At 39.0% G+C, this 18,657-nt stretch overlaps 1 protein-coding gene across 10 annotated transcripts in view; it reads left to right on the forward strand.

The window, feature by feature from the left end:
* Positions 1–18,657, forward strand: part of FGD4 (FYVE, RhoGEF and PH domain containing 4) — a 110,257-nt gene that overhangs the window by 58,030 nt on the left and 33,570 nt on the right. For 9 of the 10 annotated variants that reach the window (XM_055710954.1, XM_027807604.2, XM_055710955.1 and 6 more), the window contains exon 2: positions 14,262–14,426. In XM_055710954.1, coding sequence (XP_055566929.1) covers positions 14,262–14,426 — 165 coding nt within the window. Of the gene's footprint in view, positions 1–9,749; positions 9,774–14,261; positions 14,427–18,657 lie in introns of those variants that run through there. The other variant, XM_055710956.1, reaches the window with a different exon arrangement.

The raw sequence follows: 18,657 nt of genomic DNA on the forward strand, positions 1-18,657 counted from the left end.
AGCAGATGTATGCAAATAGCTCTACCCCAGCTCTCCTGATTTCAATACTTGTGGGCATCTGATTATTCTTGGGTACAAGGAATATTTGTTTTGAAATCATTCTGTTGACTCCTTTATTTGTTTTATGATCAAATTTGAAATTTCCCTTCTCCCTCTAGCTTTTGATAATCAACCAAAAGGATGGGAATCACACCTTTCTTCCCACTCTTTATGCATTATTTTGCTGTATCCTGAGAAGAATCTACATGTGGATATAGGAAACTTTTTTTTCCCACTGATCTAGCTCTTAAGAGCTGTTTTCTGGGATCTGCAATGCATATTCTTTTCCTGTAAATGTAACATTAAACCCTGACTGATTTTCAGGAAGCTCCATGTGGTACCATAACTACTATTTTTGGTATTTCAACTCATCTTCCCTCTTGCCCTTTTGCTTACTTTGCGTTATTTTGGTTTGCAGAGGCCTACAGTATACTTACATATAACTGTGTTAGTCTGAATGTCCAATATATTGGTGAAGTTGTGATCTCCAACTTTTTTTAATTTATTTTAGAGATCAAATATTTGTATGTGCTTTAAAGTGACAGAGGTTATACTATCATGGTGTTTTTCAGGCAGTAATTTCCCACACTCCAGTTAAGAGTTGTATGAAAGTAGTTAATGCAGGGTGGACTATGGTGCAAATACCTGGCTTGAAGGGTATGAAGGGGTGAGCTTCTATCAGCCTGTGGAATAGCATATAGATATCTCCTAACATCACCTTCTCAGAATGATGTAGGAAACCTATGGATATAGACAGTACGCATAGAAAAGGTGACAGCAAGTAGTTCCGGTCTGTCTGGGTTTGAAATTGTGTTGACAAATATCCCTGGACACTCCTAAACAGTATCTCGGAGAAGCACTGAGTTGCTTGCTGAAGCACTGGCTGCCTCCAGTCCAAAATGGAAAAAAATCCTTCCAGTACTGACTGCTGGGACTGGGTGAGAGGGGAGTAGCACCTGAAGCTTATAGAAAGGTATAAATTCATACGGCAGCGTATCTACTGCTATCACAAAGTACAATTCAGAGTGTGTCTGAGCAAAGCTGTTTTTCGAAGTACTAAAGGCCCATAACAAATACGAAAATATGTAGAATGTACCTTCTCTGAAGTTTTGATGTTTCTGAAGACTGAAACTTTAGAGATATTTTTTTTTTAGTAGTAGCGTTCATTATAGGGGAAAGTATTGCTGAAAAATTGATTTAAATCAATGTCATTTTGAAAGGTTCAATGATACTTTGACCCAGAAGTCAACAGAGGCTTAAGTGTCTTCATTCGTACCATCACTATGCTTGGCTTTGTGACTGCAGCACCCTGAGACTTATGTTAGTTTTTCACCTGGTAGGTGCTATATAAACAGTATAATGGTTTATGTCAGTGCTTGTAAACCCAGTGAATTTGTTGAGTCTTTACTAAAAACTCAAAATGGTTATGGAATGCTCCTCTTCCCCATCTCTCCTCTCTTATCCTAGATTTGTGACTATTATAAAATAAAAGGAATAAATTTCTGTAACATTAAGAGTTTGGAAATTTAGTGAATATGTGTTCCTTACAGGCAATGATTGACCTTGAGAAGTATAGGTAGTAAGGAAACACAATCTGTCCTTTTGATTGACATAAAATATTTAAAACACTGTGAGTGCTCTTACTTGCTTGTGAAAAAGTTCTTACAATCCTGACCTGTCACTGAAAAAGAAAAAAAAAAAAAAAGAAGAGAAGGCAACAGCTGGGTTAGGTTATGTAGGTTGGAGAGGGATTGGAATATTTCCAAACCTTGTATTGTATAAAGAATTAAATGTGTAGACTTAAACAAATATTATGTTTTAGAGTAACTTCATAGATTTTATTTACTTTCTGTTTTGGGAAACTTTCTTCCCCAACGTGCAAGCCATCTGCTTTTTTTTAATGACTATTTTGATACACTTCCTTCTGATGCCAAAACCCGAGGCTTGAAGGAAAACAGTAAATATAGCATAGAAGTCAGCCATATTTTGCTGGGCTGCGGTTCTGTGAACAGCTCAAGTGATCCAGAGGCCAGTTGCTGCCAAAAGGCTGCCCAGTCCCTCTGTGGGACTTTCCCAGACCTTTGGGTGGGTCTCATCCACGAGCCAGTTCAGCTCACTGACACAGCACAAGCGCCTGAGATAAAACCGGTGTCCACTGGCCTGCTGGCTGGAGGGGGCTACGCTGGCCTGGAGAGAAACCTGGTGAGTGTTAAAGCTGTTGAGAAGTGAGCAGTGCGAGCTACGGGGATGTGGAGGGATGGAGAAGAAAACATTTCATCTCTTGGTGGGGGGGGCTGTCTCACTCTGTCTGGCGTAGCCGCAGTTGGGGGTTGAGCAGCCTTTTCTTGTTCTGTCCTTGGGCCTTCAAATGTCCTCATTTTCAAAATGTTTGCAAAGTGAAAGGTTGCACATCCTTCAGATGTGTTGGACAAAATTTGAGCTATTACAAAATTCTTTCTCTTCCTGAAATGTAGTTGAGTTTAATATATACTTACATTGCATAATTTATTTTTTTTTTTTAAAAAAAAACAAACCCAAACAACAACCACATTTCCTATCCTTTTGCACATTCACAGATAAATATTCATGTGGCTATTAAGGTTTTTGGAACAGTATGGTAAATACTCATCGAAGTCTGCATCAAAAATTATTTTAATTCTCCAACTTAAGAAGTTTTATGAAATGACATCTTAAATTCACCATGCAGTTATTTTTTTATCTTTTTTAAAATGTATATTTTAAATGGGGGTCTGGAAAAGAGAGAAGAGAGGACTAAACAATAGAACAGTTCTGAATTTGTATCTCTCTGCCGGTTCATAGCATAAAATGTAAAGCCATTTCAATCTGTATGTATGTTCAAGAGGCAACTGTACTGATGTGCAGGTCTATTAATCTGGAGTGAATTCTGTGGACAGCATGATCAGTGGTCATGTCTGGTAATTTAGGGCTAAGGGTTTTTTTCCCATTTGGATTCTAGGCGACCTGTATTTCACTTCCTTCTGTAAGGATGATTGTGAATGGATGAAATTAGTGTAAAACGGTGATCTCTCACTCCTTATGGACAAGAGACAATGTAAAAGCTGGCGTAATTATTGTAGACTTTAAAAGGACTGGGCAAGAAAGGTCCTTCTTGAATGATCTCACAGGAAGGCCCTAAATGTACTTAAATCAGGCTTTTTGTGACTGTTCTTCCCTTTTTTTTTTTTTTTTTTTTTTCCCAACCAGGTCAAAAGCAGGAAGCACTTGAATTCTTGTGAAGTGTCCAGCTTTGGGTTCTTTATATTTCTGTTTTGGTGCAGAGAGCATTCCCAGGGAGCTGCTTGTTTTTCTGTGTTTCGTAGATGATGGTTGTTAATTACTTGGCAGGGAGACTGAATTGCTTGGGGAGCCTGACAGTGGGCTGCCTGCCCCTGGCTTGGGGGAGGAAAGGCATTCGCCACGGAGCAGCCAGGGTGCCGCACAGCTGCACCGCTGATGCTGCTGTAAGGGACGAGCAACCGCCTGTTTCCCTCCATCGGAGCTTTGTTCTTTATTAAGTTCATAATTATATTCTCTTGTAAACTTTCACAGAACAGGGGGTAGTGCCTGGTAGCCTGTTGTGATGCTATTGTGCAGTTAATACCATGCAGCTTGTTCTTTAATTAGGGCATTACTTTAAATTTTGAAGCCATGCATTTTTAGAGAATAGTTTTTTGACTCATACACACAGAGCTACACACTCCCCCTTCCCTACTGTTTGCTCCAACCCCACTGAGATGTGATTCAACGTGATTAACGTTATCCAGTGGCTACTTGCTTCTGGAAAGGGAGTCTTGTATTCCTTTCCTCATCAATAAATTTCTATCTTTGGCCAAGCTGTGGTGCATCTAAGGTGAACAAATGCGTGAAACTGGCTGCTTTATTTTTTTGGTGGGGTTACATTTCTGATGACTTATCTTTCCCAGACTGCATTCTGGGGCTGAATGCGTGCCAGCACTGATGCACAGAAAGTGGTGGGAGCAGACAGCCAGGAGGAGGGAGGGGAATGGGTGGAACAACTTGTGTCTGTGACAGCTGGCTGCTGGATGGGCTTCAGGTTGTCAGATGCTGGCTGCACACACAGACTGCCTCAGGAGTTGGATGTGGGAAGCGGTTTCCATCTATCAGTGGTAACTTTATTGGCTTGTATTGAATAATTGACTTCTGTTTGGATCTGTGGCTGTTCTGAGTTTTGGATATATTATAAATGACTTGAATGCTATCAGTGTGTTTATTTCAACAACTTCTGCTCAGATTTTCTGAAGTAATAGATCAATTACAGTTTCAACCTTCTGTAAATAGATTCCACCCCCACCCCCTGCCTTGGGTCTGTGGGTTGTTTTTTTGTTGATTTTTTTGGGTTTTGGTTTAGCATCCTTTTTCTAAAAATACTTTCTTTTAGTCCTTTTATCAACAGAAGTAGCAAATTTCATGTTTTCAAGCATATGCACATTTTCTAAAATAGCCCTAAGTTAAGATGAATATGAAATAACTGCACAGATCACCAGGCAGAGTATAAGATGAAAATGTCAGTGACTGGTTTGTTAGAGAAGTCCTCTGAAGCAGCGTAAATGGAGCAAAACGGTGAAATTTATAGTCAGATCAAATTTATTTTTTTAAAAACTGCTAGTATTTGTCTAAAAATGCAAACACACTGTTACTTCATAATGACTTATCGGTTATAGAGGGGAAGCTGGTTTTGTCATTTTCTGAGTTATCACTACACTTTCCTAGTAAGTATATGTTAATATTGCCTCTTGAATCATTCCAATGGTTTGGATGAGATACAATCAGCTGCATTTTTCCCTCACCTGACCCAAGTAGTGCAGATGCTGTCCTTCATATGAAGTTAGACTCTGCTGCCTAGCATGGTGTCATGCTCTTTATCTTATATATTGTAACAAAAAGAAAATAAATCATTTTAAGACTGGACAAATGAAGTGAAAGAAACACACAGGGCTCTGTGCTGCAACGCTTGCTCACACAAGTGATTCTTTTGTGATCAGTGAGTCTGCTTATACAAACAGGGTGTCTTAATTAGTAAATGGGAGCTTGGGACATTTAGAAAATGATGACTGTCATCTGTGCAGAATATGCTAGTGCCAATTAAAAACTCAGTGAAAAGATTTCAGTGTTAAGTAAAATAATATTTGAGGGGATGTTGCTTACCTCACACAGTTCTACGCAGAAAACCAAAAGGAAAAAATAGTTGGGGGAGAACTTGGTGGAGGTGCATCCTGTTCATCTTTTCTTGTGCTAGCATTCATAATCAAAATAGCAGTATTAATGCAGTGGGTACTTAAGAAAGTCACACAAACCTTACTCAGCCCCTTCCTTTGTCAAACATGTAGGAAGCTGTAAAGAGCTCATGGGGAGGCGAGGAAGTGACCCTCAGATACAGAGCTCGCCCGTGTTCCCACAGTCGCAACAGGGGAAGAGGGTGACTTACGTAGTCAGGACGCTCCTTGACTTTGTGACACACAGCCGTGTGGGAAGCAGTTCTTGAGCTGAAAGTTGCCATTATGTGTTATGGAACTGGCAAAAGGCTGTGCTGACAAGGAAGGAGGAATTACCTGAAGTTAGCAGGTGTAGAAATGAGCCAGTAGCAGCAGGGTAGATGACTTTGGTTACGGGATCTACTTACCTTGCCTTATCCTGGAGTGATGAAGCTGCCACTGCTTACTGTACCCATTTTCTTTCTTGCTTGCTTTTCTTTTTCTCCACTGTAACCTTGTGGTTCTTTACTATATGAAGCTCATGGTACGTGGCTTGTAGAGTCAGGAACTATGGTCACCCTTAGGCCTTGTAGGTAGGCTTAATATAAAAGAAAGAAAAGATACTGTCCAAAACTGCTGAAAGAGATATTGATGTTGTTTTGTGAAAAACAAGCCATGAAAAGTCTTTACAAGTAAAAAAACACTATTGCATATTTTCTTTAGGTTTTCAGCTTGATAATACTTGTTCAAAGACCAAAGTGAAAACAAGGTTTGAGGGAATGTTTTTTTTAATACAGGAACTACGTTTGTGAAAAAGCAGTGCTTGGTTCCTGTAAACAGAAGTCCTCGTACTCTGAGCTTTCTCTTCAGTCATATGCCTTTCTGGAGATGTGGCTTCAACTTTGATTATCTCTGTTCATATAAGAAACCTCCATTATTCATTACATAGTTGATGAATGACTGCCATCAGCAAAGCCATTGTCCCAGTCTGTACAAGTGTAGGTGACTCATAAGAACCTTGGAGTAAGAGATGCTGTGTTTTTGGCACAGGACTTCAGTCATAAGCTGCTACTTTCAAACCACAAGCTGTGCATTGGCAGCCTACTCAAAATCATAATTTTCCAGTCAAGGGAGATGCCAGTGTGCTTCAGCCACTGTGCTGGGTGGTTCTGCTGGCTCCATCCAGCAGCCCCACTGCCCTGTGGTGGGGAAGCAGCAGTGACAGGTTTCTGGGGGTCCTGCCAGCTAAAGCTGAATCAGTAGCAAGGCCCAAAGACTTGCTACCTCCTCTCCCTATGATGAGGGAAGAGGGTAGGAGTGGAAAGCCACAGCAGCAAATGGCCAGGAATAAGGTTGTCACACTTTATATCCGTGACTTGCAGCCCCTGCAACCCGTCTCATGAGCAGTGCTTTGTAATTCCTCCCTATGGCCATCAGCAACCCTCCAGCTTCTCTATCCCTAAGCATCGATTTCACTACCATCCACCTCCAAAAAGTGAGTGATCAGTGTGTGGTGGCTCTGCTAAGACTGTAGGTGACAGTGTGAAGATAGTGGTCTGGTCAGGGAAAGTTGAAGATGCTGGTGAATACAGGGGGACTTGTTCTCTGAAGGATCAAAACTATGCCTTTTTAATATGGTTTTAAAAAGCTGTCCACTGATCCTTTTTCAGTTTTATGTGGCTAGTTAACATTTATAGTATATACCACTGGGACTTCTAGCAAATTAACTTTGATTTTAAAGACTCCAGATGTTGAAGGTGGTTTTTCTACTTGCTTTGCATTTCCTTTCCTCGTGTTCCACCTCCATATTCCCGATTCCCAAATGTGCCCTCTCTGATGAGGAATGTACTGTAATCAGTGCATGTTGCACGGAGAAACCATGATTACTTCTAAGGAAATAGTGTTTTGGACTCAGTCTGGGGAAAAAGTAGCTTGAAATCCTGTACAGTGCTTTTTGTTTTATTTGAACAGCACAGGCAGTGCATGTTACATTATTGTGCTAATCCAAAATTTAGAGAAATGTTGAAAGATAATCCCATTAATTGCTGACTTACTAATTTTAATAAGACTCAGCAGATGTGCAGGTCTGCCTACATGGAAATGAGTATTAGATCAGAGCCAAAAGAATGAAGATCACAACCAGACACGACAACAGACTAAGGCACACTGAGTGAGTCTGCTGTAGCCAGTGTTGGCAGAACATTTGTAGTGAATGTGAAATTCACCATTCAGTCCTTTACTTTACATGGTATACAGTATACTAAGACTGAGATCAGGAGATTTTTTTATAAATCTTACTTTGTTAATATTTCAGTGTTTTCTGTTAAAGCTTGGAGTTCATAATCTTGAAGGGGCCGCTGATTTAAATGTGGTAGCATCCATAGCTGGTAACTTGGCAAACTGTACCTCTTCAGTAGCAGTTACTTTAAGTTCTATTTCGGTCTAAAAATGAAAGTTACTGTGGGAAAGATGCATGGTTTTGTCGCAGCACTCCCAAAACTAGCCAGCTGCAACAAGGTCTTTTACCATCACATACCAAGTTAACTTCACTAAGTAGTTAGCATGCCTTGCCCTGGCACGGCCACCAGTCCCCCCCTAGGGCTCAAAGGTCAATCTACTGTTTGTGCTGTTTCTTCATACTCTTCGTGCCAGTCCCTCTGCTGCCTTCTCCTTGTCTCTCCTCATCCAGGTCTTTCCTGCTCTCTTTGTTGGCTGCTCTCTCTTCATTGGCTGCTTAACCACTCAACGGGAACCAGCCACAGCTGCACCTTATCTACATCAGCCAACCCGCTGCCCCGAAGCCAGCCCACAGTTGTATATTATCAATGCTAATTAGCCCAGCTTCATTCCTCTACATGGTTGCTTCCAACCAGAACAACTATATAAAGCTTGACAAGGTATGGGAAAGGCAACACTGAGTGCTTGAGTCTCATGAATATGCACACACCAAACCAGTGCAGTAATGTTTAATCTTAAAGCAGACAGATATGGGTACCTATCTACTTTGAATTGGGACACTCTGCATCACCCACCTTATTCTGTTAGAAATGAAATTATTTCAAAAGACAAAGTTGATTCTGTTCTTAGAATATCTTGTGATGTGCACAGTTAAACTTGCTGAAGTTTGTTTCCATTCTCCTTCTGTATTACTGCACTGTGTATTGTTGCGAGTGGTTCACATACTCTCTTATGCATCCCACAATTTGAAACCTCTGTTCTGTGTTATTATGTAAGGCAGCATAGCCACCAAGAAGCTATTTTCTAGTTCTTAGCAAGTATTGTGTAGTGTTTGGCCTGCCAGTTTTAAGTTCAATTTGTTTCATCTGTTTAACTTTGCCATCAGATGTGAGTGCATTTACAGAGGTCATTGAATTAAAAAAGCAGTATCGATATACTTTTTGCTATCTACAATTTAGGTCTACTTTATTTACTTGAAGATTCATTTACTCCCTGCAGTAAATGCTATGAAAAGGAGGATAATATTTGTTTAGTAGCTCTAGGAATATTCCCATGCAGTGAGAAATAATAGCCTTATATGCTTTACATCTTCATTATTCCCAGAAAGTGGTCTACCTTCTTCTGTTGAGCTTAGAATATTTTTGCTTGTGTCTGGAGAAGAGCTTTTCAAGAAAAACCTCTACATTTTTGCATTTTGCCAGCGTATGTATCTGAACTAATCCTTAATAGAACCTGATCTGTGTCCTATGCTTAGCCAAGATTCCACTTTTCAAAGATAATTCTAAACCTTCGGATATTTGCCTATTATTTTTTTCGTCGTCACCTTCTTGCAGAACGAAAACTAATTTCTTCAGTGAGATAGCCCTCCTGACTTCAGCAAATTTTTTTTTCTCTTTTTACAGTATTGGGTTATCAGCTGTTCACTTTATTTTAGCCGTGGCTCACCACAGTGAAGGCTGACCTGATGTTTAACCTTTACCGCTCATCCGCACAGAACAGAATATCAGTATGAAGTTTTTGTATTATTCTGCAGCTGCAAAGCATTCACAACTCTGTCACCACTGTGATAGGAGAGGTGAAGATATATCGAAACAAAAATGTGTAATTAACTTCAGTGGATGGCATCTAATAGAATTTGGAGGAAGGTAGATTATTTTTTTTTTCCCTTGTGAGAGAAACTTGGACTTTCAGACTTCCTACTCTCCTCCTCCATACTCCTAATTTTCAGATTGTTTGAGCTTAGTCCAGGTATTCCTAAAACATGTTTGGGTATGCATCAGCAGTATAAGCCTCTCAATAACACGTCGGTTCCTCTCACATACAGGACAAACCTGAGAAGGGTAGGTACCAAGTTACTAGAAACTTTGTTTCGAGGGCAGGTTTGGACACAATTGTGAGCAAAATCCATGACCTGATTTACTAGATTTCCTGCTCAGGCCTCAGCAAATCTGTTGTTACAACTGCCCAGGCGAGACTGCCTTGTTTGTGCTCATGAAGCTGCTCAGTCATGTCCTGGCCTTGCTGCAGCTCCTGTAGTGTTTGGTGAGTAAGTGGATGGGTTGAATTGGTCTCTTGTAGTGTCAGTGCTACTTAATGCTCTTCTGAACTGATCAGGAGGTTGTGTGGCTAGGTAGGTTATTGTGGCTAAACCGATGCTTTCATAAATAGACTATTAGCTGAACCTCCACATACGTCCAGAGATGAGTAGGAAGGCTGAAGCTTTGCAATGGTCTTGCATGAAAGTATCTAGCAGTAGAACATGAAGACAACAGCCATTATGGCAGGTGTTCTTGGCACTTAACACCGTAGGTATACATCACTCTATAATTTTGAGAAGTAATTTGAGACTTAAATTTTGCCTCCTGACAGTCAAAGGAGAATAACCCTTTTCTCATAGACTTTGGTTATATCCAGAAATGCTGCAGTTCTTTCATTCAGATTGTATGATTGAGAGTGGGATCACAATGACAGTAAAAATTAGGCAGTGCTGGAACAGTATAGATGCACTATTTATTATAAACAAAACAGAATAAATATGATAGAAGACCCAGTGGTGTTGAGATTGTCTTCCTGAAGCTTATGGAACTGCTGATGGAAGAATCTATGCAATACTAAAACAATAGTTTAACCTTTTGTGAATATAAATAAGCCATTTTTTTCATGTTACTGGCATTTCAGGCTGGCTGATTATGTTTGATTACATGTTCATGGGTCCAAGTTATTTCTAATTAGAATGCTCTGAAAAAATAGATAATGCATCACCTAGCTTCAAACATTCTTCCAGATGCAGGCATGTTTGCAAGCATTTTAGCTTCTCATTTCCTTGCAGATGATAAGCAAAATAATTAGAGTGCTTATCAAATTTACAGTGTTTACTTCTCTTTTCTGTTAGTAATAACCTCCTCTTCCTTGCTTACATTCTTGCCTATCCCCTTTTTAAATTTCGTTAAAACTTTCCGCCCCTCTCTCTCCTTTTCAGTGTGTTTAATCAGCCCCAATTATAAGAGGCATTATATTAATCCTGTGCTAGTGAACACAGTAACTGGCTGGTAGTATTTTGTTGAATGGTGTGTTTCTGACTTCAGTAAAATTTCTCGGTCATTACAATGCATAGGAATAGCAGTCATACACAAGTGTTTCTTTAATCAGGTCAGAAATAATCACAATGGGAATCTACTTCAGCCCAGCAAGAGCTGCAGGTTTTTCCAGCATGTCTGACTTTTTGCATATCTAATGGTATTTTAAGTTGTACCTGCAAGGCAACAACTGTATTTCTAAAAGGTAGACTATGTTACTGCTTGCTTAAATGGACAGCATTGAGAAATCCTACTGAAATGTATGCTGCTGATTGTGCAGCAAGTATTTGGTATTTTTGTTTTGGGCTTCTGTTATAATACACTTACATACAATACACTAGATACAAGTCTGTGGTGAAAATTTCAGTATTTCTGCCACAATTTTCTTGTCTACATCACCTGGAAAGATACAGCCTTCCCTGGATAGAAACTGAGGCTCCGATTCCCAGAGATATTAAAGGATGCTTTTTTCCAAAGGATTTGACTACTCAATTTTGTATAGGAGTATGGTGTAGCTATATTTTCATTACCTTTTCCCATTCCAGCTTTACACGTAAAGAAAGCTGCTCATCCTGATATGGCTGCCTTACTCTTCAAAACACACAGCTTGAGGATGTGACATGATCAGCAGAATTACTAGTTTGAAATATTGTTTAAATGTCTGTAGCGTGTCCCTCTCCAGCAAATATGGCTTCCAGACAGGATAAGTAATTTGTACAATAGCTTGTATAACAATAATGAATTTGAAGATGTTCTGTTTCCTGCACTCCCCATGTGCTGAGTTTGTTAGATGTGTGAAGCCAGAGCACATCTTGAGTGAGAACACCTCTTGGAGCTTTTGTTTACCGTAAGCAGTTGCAAAAGATCCTGCTACAGAGAAGCAGTCTTTTCTGTTGTGTTATGGTTTTATATTACAGTGGATGAGCTTTACAAAATGCCTTTTGCCCACTGAATGCAATTAGTATTTTCCAGTATAGCAGGGGGCATGTGATGGTGACAACATTGATTCTTAAGGCAGATGCATCATTTCTGCTGCTCATCTCACTGTGTGGTTGGATGAGCGCTGGTGCTGGCATAGGGGAAGGAGTTGCCAGAAGCAGAAGCTGGAGCAGATGTTGATGAGGATGGAGGAAGAGTGGCAGACCCCAGACCTGTCCTGTTCTTAGCAGCAGCTCTGCATCTGTCCCAGCTTGAAGTAATCATGAGTGAAAACCCTAAACAGGAGTAAATGCCTTAATAACATTGTGTATGTAAAATAAGTTCCTATTCTGACCCCAGCAGCACCTTGCTTTCTTAGGGAATCCTTGTAATAAACAAGGTACCAGTCTGATGGAGAATTACAACCTTCTCTTGTATGGTTGACAGCAGCAATGCCCCTTACTGAGCTGCAGTTGGGGAGCTGGAGATTTTGAAGCGTATTAGTTGTCAAATCTGCAGGCAAAATGGTTTTCAGAAAGCTCTAATACTTCACACTTCCACCCTCATTGCAGAGTTATGAGAGTGATCTGAATGTAGATTCATAAATTACGTGCGCCTACCTGACTTGTACTTGTGCATCGTACTGATCCTGCAGGAGTTACTCTTTTTTAAATTTGTTTCTGAATTACCTGATTCTGCAGTTGGAGTGTAAATTGCTATAGTATGGTATGGGATTCTGTAGGACAGGGAAATTCAGCCTGATGGCTCTTTGATAGAGAAGGCTTGCTGTTATGACCCTTTGTACCATCACCTTGGTCCATCTAAGAGCTTTCAGTACTCCCACCTCCATAGGAGGAACAGAATCAGCACATAAGGTACCTTCTTAGGCATCGAGGAATGGCATGGGACCGAGCTCCCACTGCTGTAGTACGATACAACTTTTTGTGTGTGGAGCAATACAAAAGGAATTTCTGCCTAAGATCACAAATGTCTGAGAAGCTTCCGTATGTGGTGGGCCTTGTTAGTTTATCCACATTGTTCTGGGCCTAGCCACCTTTACGTTCTTGGCAGATCACTTGCTAATTGAATGAAATGGGAAAGGCAAAGATGCCATGCTGCAGCTGCAGGTGGTGGTCAGAGTACTGGCGCTTTGGTAGAGCGAGTTGTTGGTCTCGCCATGGACCTGGGAGGGTCTCCATGTTTGTAGAGGCAGCTTTTTTGGTGTAGGGCTACTTCAGTGTTTAAAATGAAAAACAAGCTTCTAAGAAACAAAGCATGAATACTTGAAAATATTGTTGGAGTCCAAAAAACATTGAAGAATTTTTAAGCAGCGTTGGGCAATAGCTATAGCGTCTCTTTCCACCGCTGTTCTAAGAGCAGGCTTGGCTGTTGCTAGGAATGGCTTGATATGATGGATTTTGCCATGGGAGAGGGAAATGGATTAAATCAGAGGGTCCACACACTGCAGATCACCTTATTAAATAGTTGGGTGGGTTTGGGATTTGCTTTATTTGGGAACATGCAAAGAAAACCCAACTTATGCTTGCATTTCTACTAGCACAAGCAAGCAAAGGTAAAATGATGGCAAATAGTAACAATAAATTGAAGTGTCCAAACTCTACCCTAATCATGTTGTTAAAAATGAAAATAATTATGACAACACTGCAATAAATGATAAATGGGGTTTCCTCCTCTCCCTTGCTCCTCACAAAAAAGTTGTGGATTTTTTTTTGATTTAGAGGTGAATGAATATTGACCTAAATGAGATATCAAGGTCCTTCATATTATTATTTAAAGTTTCTGATTGTGTTTACAGAACCAATTTCTTTCATACCTGAAAACAAAAATGCATGCTTTAGGCTTTTGTCACCACATTCTAATAAGTGCTTTTATTACAGTTTCCAGTGTGTGAATATGCTTTGCTTTATGTTTTGTCCTAGCTTTGTTACCAATAGCTGCATATTGATCCTCTTAATCAAAATAAATTCCATTCTGCTAGGAAGAAATTAATAGATGAGTCGGCTAGCTTTATGCTTTGCTGATTATTTTTTTTTTTTTAATATTTACAACAGGAGCCCTTTCCTACAAAAAACAGTTGCAATATGTTTAGCTAATTCTTGGGTGCTACCTTCTGTAGTAAAATAAACTTTTTGAATGTATAACGTTTTGTGGACACTTAGAATATAAACATAGATTGACTGAACAAAAATGCTGTTTCTTCTACAGTTTTGTAGAACAGGGACTTTAACAATTCAGACAGGAAAAAAGTCTGTTAGAATTGTAATCTTTCTATAGGAAAGCTTAGGTTAGTCACAGTGGAAGTCTTTTTTTGTATCCAGCTCTTCAAGTTTTAAACAACATAATAAATTCCAGTGAAAGGCAAGTATGTTTTTAGGATGAGGCACTTTTAAAGGATAGATGAGTATTCTAATTTTCTCTATAGAGACATGTTAGCACTTAATAAGTGTGTTTATAGTCATTCTACCTTATATTTAATCCTGTTTCTAACTCCTGGGATTTTGTATTTGTTTTTCAGGCAGCAGTATCTGTCCAAAGTCCTTAGTATTGTCTAGATCTTGCACAGTAGATGCCCCAAGCAAGCTAGTTGAGCAGAATGTATACAATGAAGCGGCTCAGGGAATAAATGGAAGTGTGCCAGTCAAACAGTCCCCACGTTCAGCTTCAAATCCAAAGCCACAAGGTAAGCAATCTTAAATATTTTTGTTAGGGGAGTTGTTCTTCATCTCAGACTTCAAGAGAAACAGAGCACCTTGAAAGAACTGTATTTGTTCAGTTGGAAAATAGTGGTGTAAAAGCTTGCTACTGAAGTTGTTCTGTAAATGCTTTATGAATCTGTCATTTCTGATATTTGGCTGAAAAAGGTTCTCAGAAGGAAAGTTGGACTTATTCATATGTTACAAGCACATAGGTCTGGCTACACTTTTTATCTCAAATGTTACTGCTAGGCAGCAAGTGTTAAATACCTTCTCTGCTCAAGAAGTGGCTAGTCGGTAGGGAACTTTGTGCAGTAAAAGCTGAGCAATAATGTCTGCAGAGTAGAAGTAGATTTCTTTTCTTTCTGTCCATGAATTGTATCTTCACTTTTAGAAGCTAAGTAGACCAACTTAACATGTGGACTTTGCATATCTAAACCTCAAACTACCTTTTTATATGGTCTGCTCAGTAATACTGATGATTCTGTTGAGGTTGATCACAACAAAGAGTGTGTTCTGGAAATCTTGGATTCAAAGTGAATCTGGACTGATGTCTTGTAGGAGTGACGTGCAGTTAGGAACTTAATCTCAAAAGTTTAAAAAAAGAGTGAGTTTAGAAGACTGATATCATGATTCTGCTCAGTGAACTGAATTCTGATACACAGTGCTGATATGACAGAAACCAGAATTACTTACAGAAAAATAGATCACGTTTAAATCACATGTAGAAACTAGAATCACGTGGAGTCATCATGAAGTGGTTTTAACAATCTGTGTATCACTTCATAAGAAAACACATCTCAAAGAATTTTGCATCAGTCCTGAGTTCGTGTTAGGGTTAAGTGGGGAAGAAATTCATTGGGGTGTCAAGAAAATTCTGTTTACTTAGGGAGAATAAGAGCAAAATAAAGTTGTATTTCCTGTATTCTTTGTTTTTATAGAACTTTTGCCAGTATTGTTCACTAAATGAAGATGTTTTTAGCATTTGTATGTAAACATTACTTATTTGAGTAGTCTTTCTGTACTAGTTCCTAGCTGCAGCTGAGTTAATAGGATAACACATGTTCTTCCTAAGAAAAATATTTTAGAAATCTTTTAATGGATAAACAGAAATGAGCAATGAATAAAAAGATTTTAAGCATTTCAAAAACAAGGCCAGCCTACTTATTATCAATTTTAGCTGTTAGATAAATTAGGAGTTGGATATTATTGGACCCTATTCATTCAAGTAGTTATGCAGCTGTTGTTGCTCTTTCCTAGCCATGACTTCTGTGTTTGTCAAAATTGCTTTCTCCAAAATGTGGCACAGCCAGGGATAGTGTTGTAACCTAAGAAATGCAGCTGTGTAGATTATATTCAATAATACTTTTGTAAATAGTATTTTGTGCATCCTTTGTTCATGGGTCCTACATCTTTCTCTGTTTATTTCTGTTAAATATGTGCATCATATTGAAATTATATAGTGTATCTTTTTGGCCTTTTTATTCATTTGAAGCAAAACAGAATAGAATGAACAAGAGAAGCATTTGGGAGTCCAAATGATCCAAGCAAACTGAATTGCTCTAGTTTAATGGTTTAATTATGTTTGCTATTTTTTTAAGAGCTTTTCGTGTACAGGTATAGAAATGTTTTTGGTTTATACTAGCAGGAAATATTTTTCAAAATGGTGGTGCTAGTCATACAAATACTAAGTGTGCTTTCACAGTGAAGGGAAACAAGATGACAGACCTGAATTGTAATGCAGTGTATTTGGTTGTTGATGAACTAACTGCAAAATGACCTTCCTGTAACCTACCAAAATCTATATAATTAAAATGAAAGATTGAAAGATGACTTTGAGGCTGCATTACAGGTGGGTTACAGCTAGTTTTAGTAAACTTAGCTTTAATAGGTGAAATAGAGCTTTGATATAGAATAAAAATGTCCAAAATCTTACACTTGAAGTGAACCCTGGACTCTGAGCCTCTTTTGTCTGCACTTGGTCTCTGAGAAGTAGTTTAAATATTGGGAAACTCAGGATAGCTGGATCAAGTGAATAAATATCTGCACAGAGTCCAATATAAAATTCTTCCTTTTCATTTTTATTCCCCTCCCCACTACCCCAGCATTTCAAGGAGAAAGCAAACAGCAGTCTGAAACTCTGACAGTAAAAGAGCAATTTTTGTTCCCCAATAATTCCTTCTATTAATAATTTAACAACTTGTATGTCAGATTTCTGTGTTGAGTACAGTTTGATTATTGAAAATCTTTACAAATTTGGAACAATGCCTGAAACTGACTGAAGGCTGATAAGTGAGTTAAGCAAAGTAATCAGGACTGTGGAGAAAAGCAGTCACAGTCTGGACCAGCTGTGAAACACCTTGCTTCGCCTTTGCGTCAGTGCAATGTGTTCTCTGATAGAGTGGACTAATCCAGACTGGAGGTAGTCAATGGAAATAGTGAAATACACTACTGAATTCCAAGGCAAATATGATGCACAAGAGATGAAGCAAATTGTTAGATAATTTGAAATTTGCCCTTACCTACAAATATTTGGGTAGTGATCTGAACCTAGCAATAGCAGAACGCATGTGGAGTGACATGTACAAATTGACCAGTTCTAGTTTCTTCTGGTCACTGCTCTTTGAACCTCTTGCATGAGTTTTATATAAGGCCCAATTACTAAATACTGGGCACTGAAACTGTTGTCTGTACCAAGCAGATTTTTATTGTAGGATGGAAAATATGTTGAAATGTCAACACTTCTTCAAAGCAGTGAAATGTCTTGTCAGTTCAAGACCGTGCATCAGTTGCTCATGTAAATTTTCCTAATGAGTGCTTAGGAGTACTTGTGAATCTCCTGCTGAGGCTGAAGAGGCATTTTTGTTTGGGTTGGAGATGATTTTCCACTCCAGAAGACAGGCTGGTTTGTGCTACTGTGAAATGGTATGGACACGAAGTATTCAGCACGCGGACTTCAGCTGACTCTCTTCTGTGTGGCATCAGTTCTGTCCTCCTTTCTCAGTTGATTATAATATAGTCTGTAGTTTTGAACTTACTCAGTGCCCTGGTCCCAGAGACCTCTTAAAGGTCTGGGATGTAGACTGCACTTCTGGCAAATGAAAGTTCTACAATTAAAGGCAAATTGAACTGCAACTGAGAGCTGTTTCTAGCTAGACTTCTCCAGTCTCGGTGGTGCTTTAAGAAACCTGTAGCAATGTTTCTTTTATCATCAAAAGTGCTAAATCCCAAACATTATTTCTAGAAAGAAGACAAATGAGAGAACAAAGCACATCCGATTATTATTAGTCTTTTTTTATAATATAATATTGGAAGATACTTGTTCTGATGTGGTATAAAAATGTGGAAATGTACATCCTAAAGAGGAGAGAACTTTTTCTTTCTTTTTGCTGAGTCTCAGTTCTTAGTCATTTTGTACTGTTCTGGCAAGTGTAAATCTTTGGTATCTGTCCAACTGTGCTCATCTGATCTTCCTGAAGGTGATGGAGCGTGCAAGGAGCTGATGAAGGATGACTCAGCCAGGAAAGCTATAGTTGCTTACCACAGGAACTTTTAACTGGGTGTATTTTCATTGAATGAAAGCATAGCAGCATTTTTAACCAGCAGGAGTTAAATGCATAGAGGGAGATTGACTGTGTTATACTTTCTAAGAGAAGAGAAACTTTCTTTGCTAATATGCTTTGCAGTCAGCAAAGGTGGTTGCACCTTTTGAGCCATTTTGTAGCATTACCTCCCATTTCCTTATGTATATGTACAAAGCTGAATGCACAACTAGGCACTGCAGCTTAAATCTTGAGTAGGTATTTTGGCTAGCATTATACAGTAGCAGCTACCTGAGTATACTGAGGGGTTTTCTTTGGGTAGAATATGCAGTTCACATCCCCTAATGAGCTCAAAATTCTAAAGTATAGAGACAAGAGTATTTATAGACTCAGACAGAGCTCTGTATTATGCAGGGTATTACAATGGGCTAGTCTTTTATCTTTTTTTTTTTTCTCCTTAAGATCCTGCTGTGTGCACATTGAAAAATAATCTGATTAAAACAAAACACTACAGAAGTACATTGAGGGGAGAATTAATGGAATTTGTTTTCCATAATCCCTGCTAACAAGGTTGACCTTTCAGGAAGGTTTGCAGGTTTTTTTACACTACTGATTCTTTTCTTTTCATTGATCTTGTGACTGTCATTTTCCCATTGCTTTATTTCTAAAACTTACA

The sequence above is a fragment of the Falco cherrug genome, chromosome 5 (genome assembly GCF_023634085.1).
Source record: "Falco cherrug isolate bFalChe1 chromosome 5, bFalChe1.pri, whole genome shotgun sequence".
In the NCBI taxonomy this organism is placed as follows: Eukaryota; Metazoa; Chordata; class Aves; order Falconiformes; family Falconidae; genus Falco; species Falco cherrug.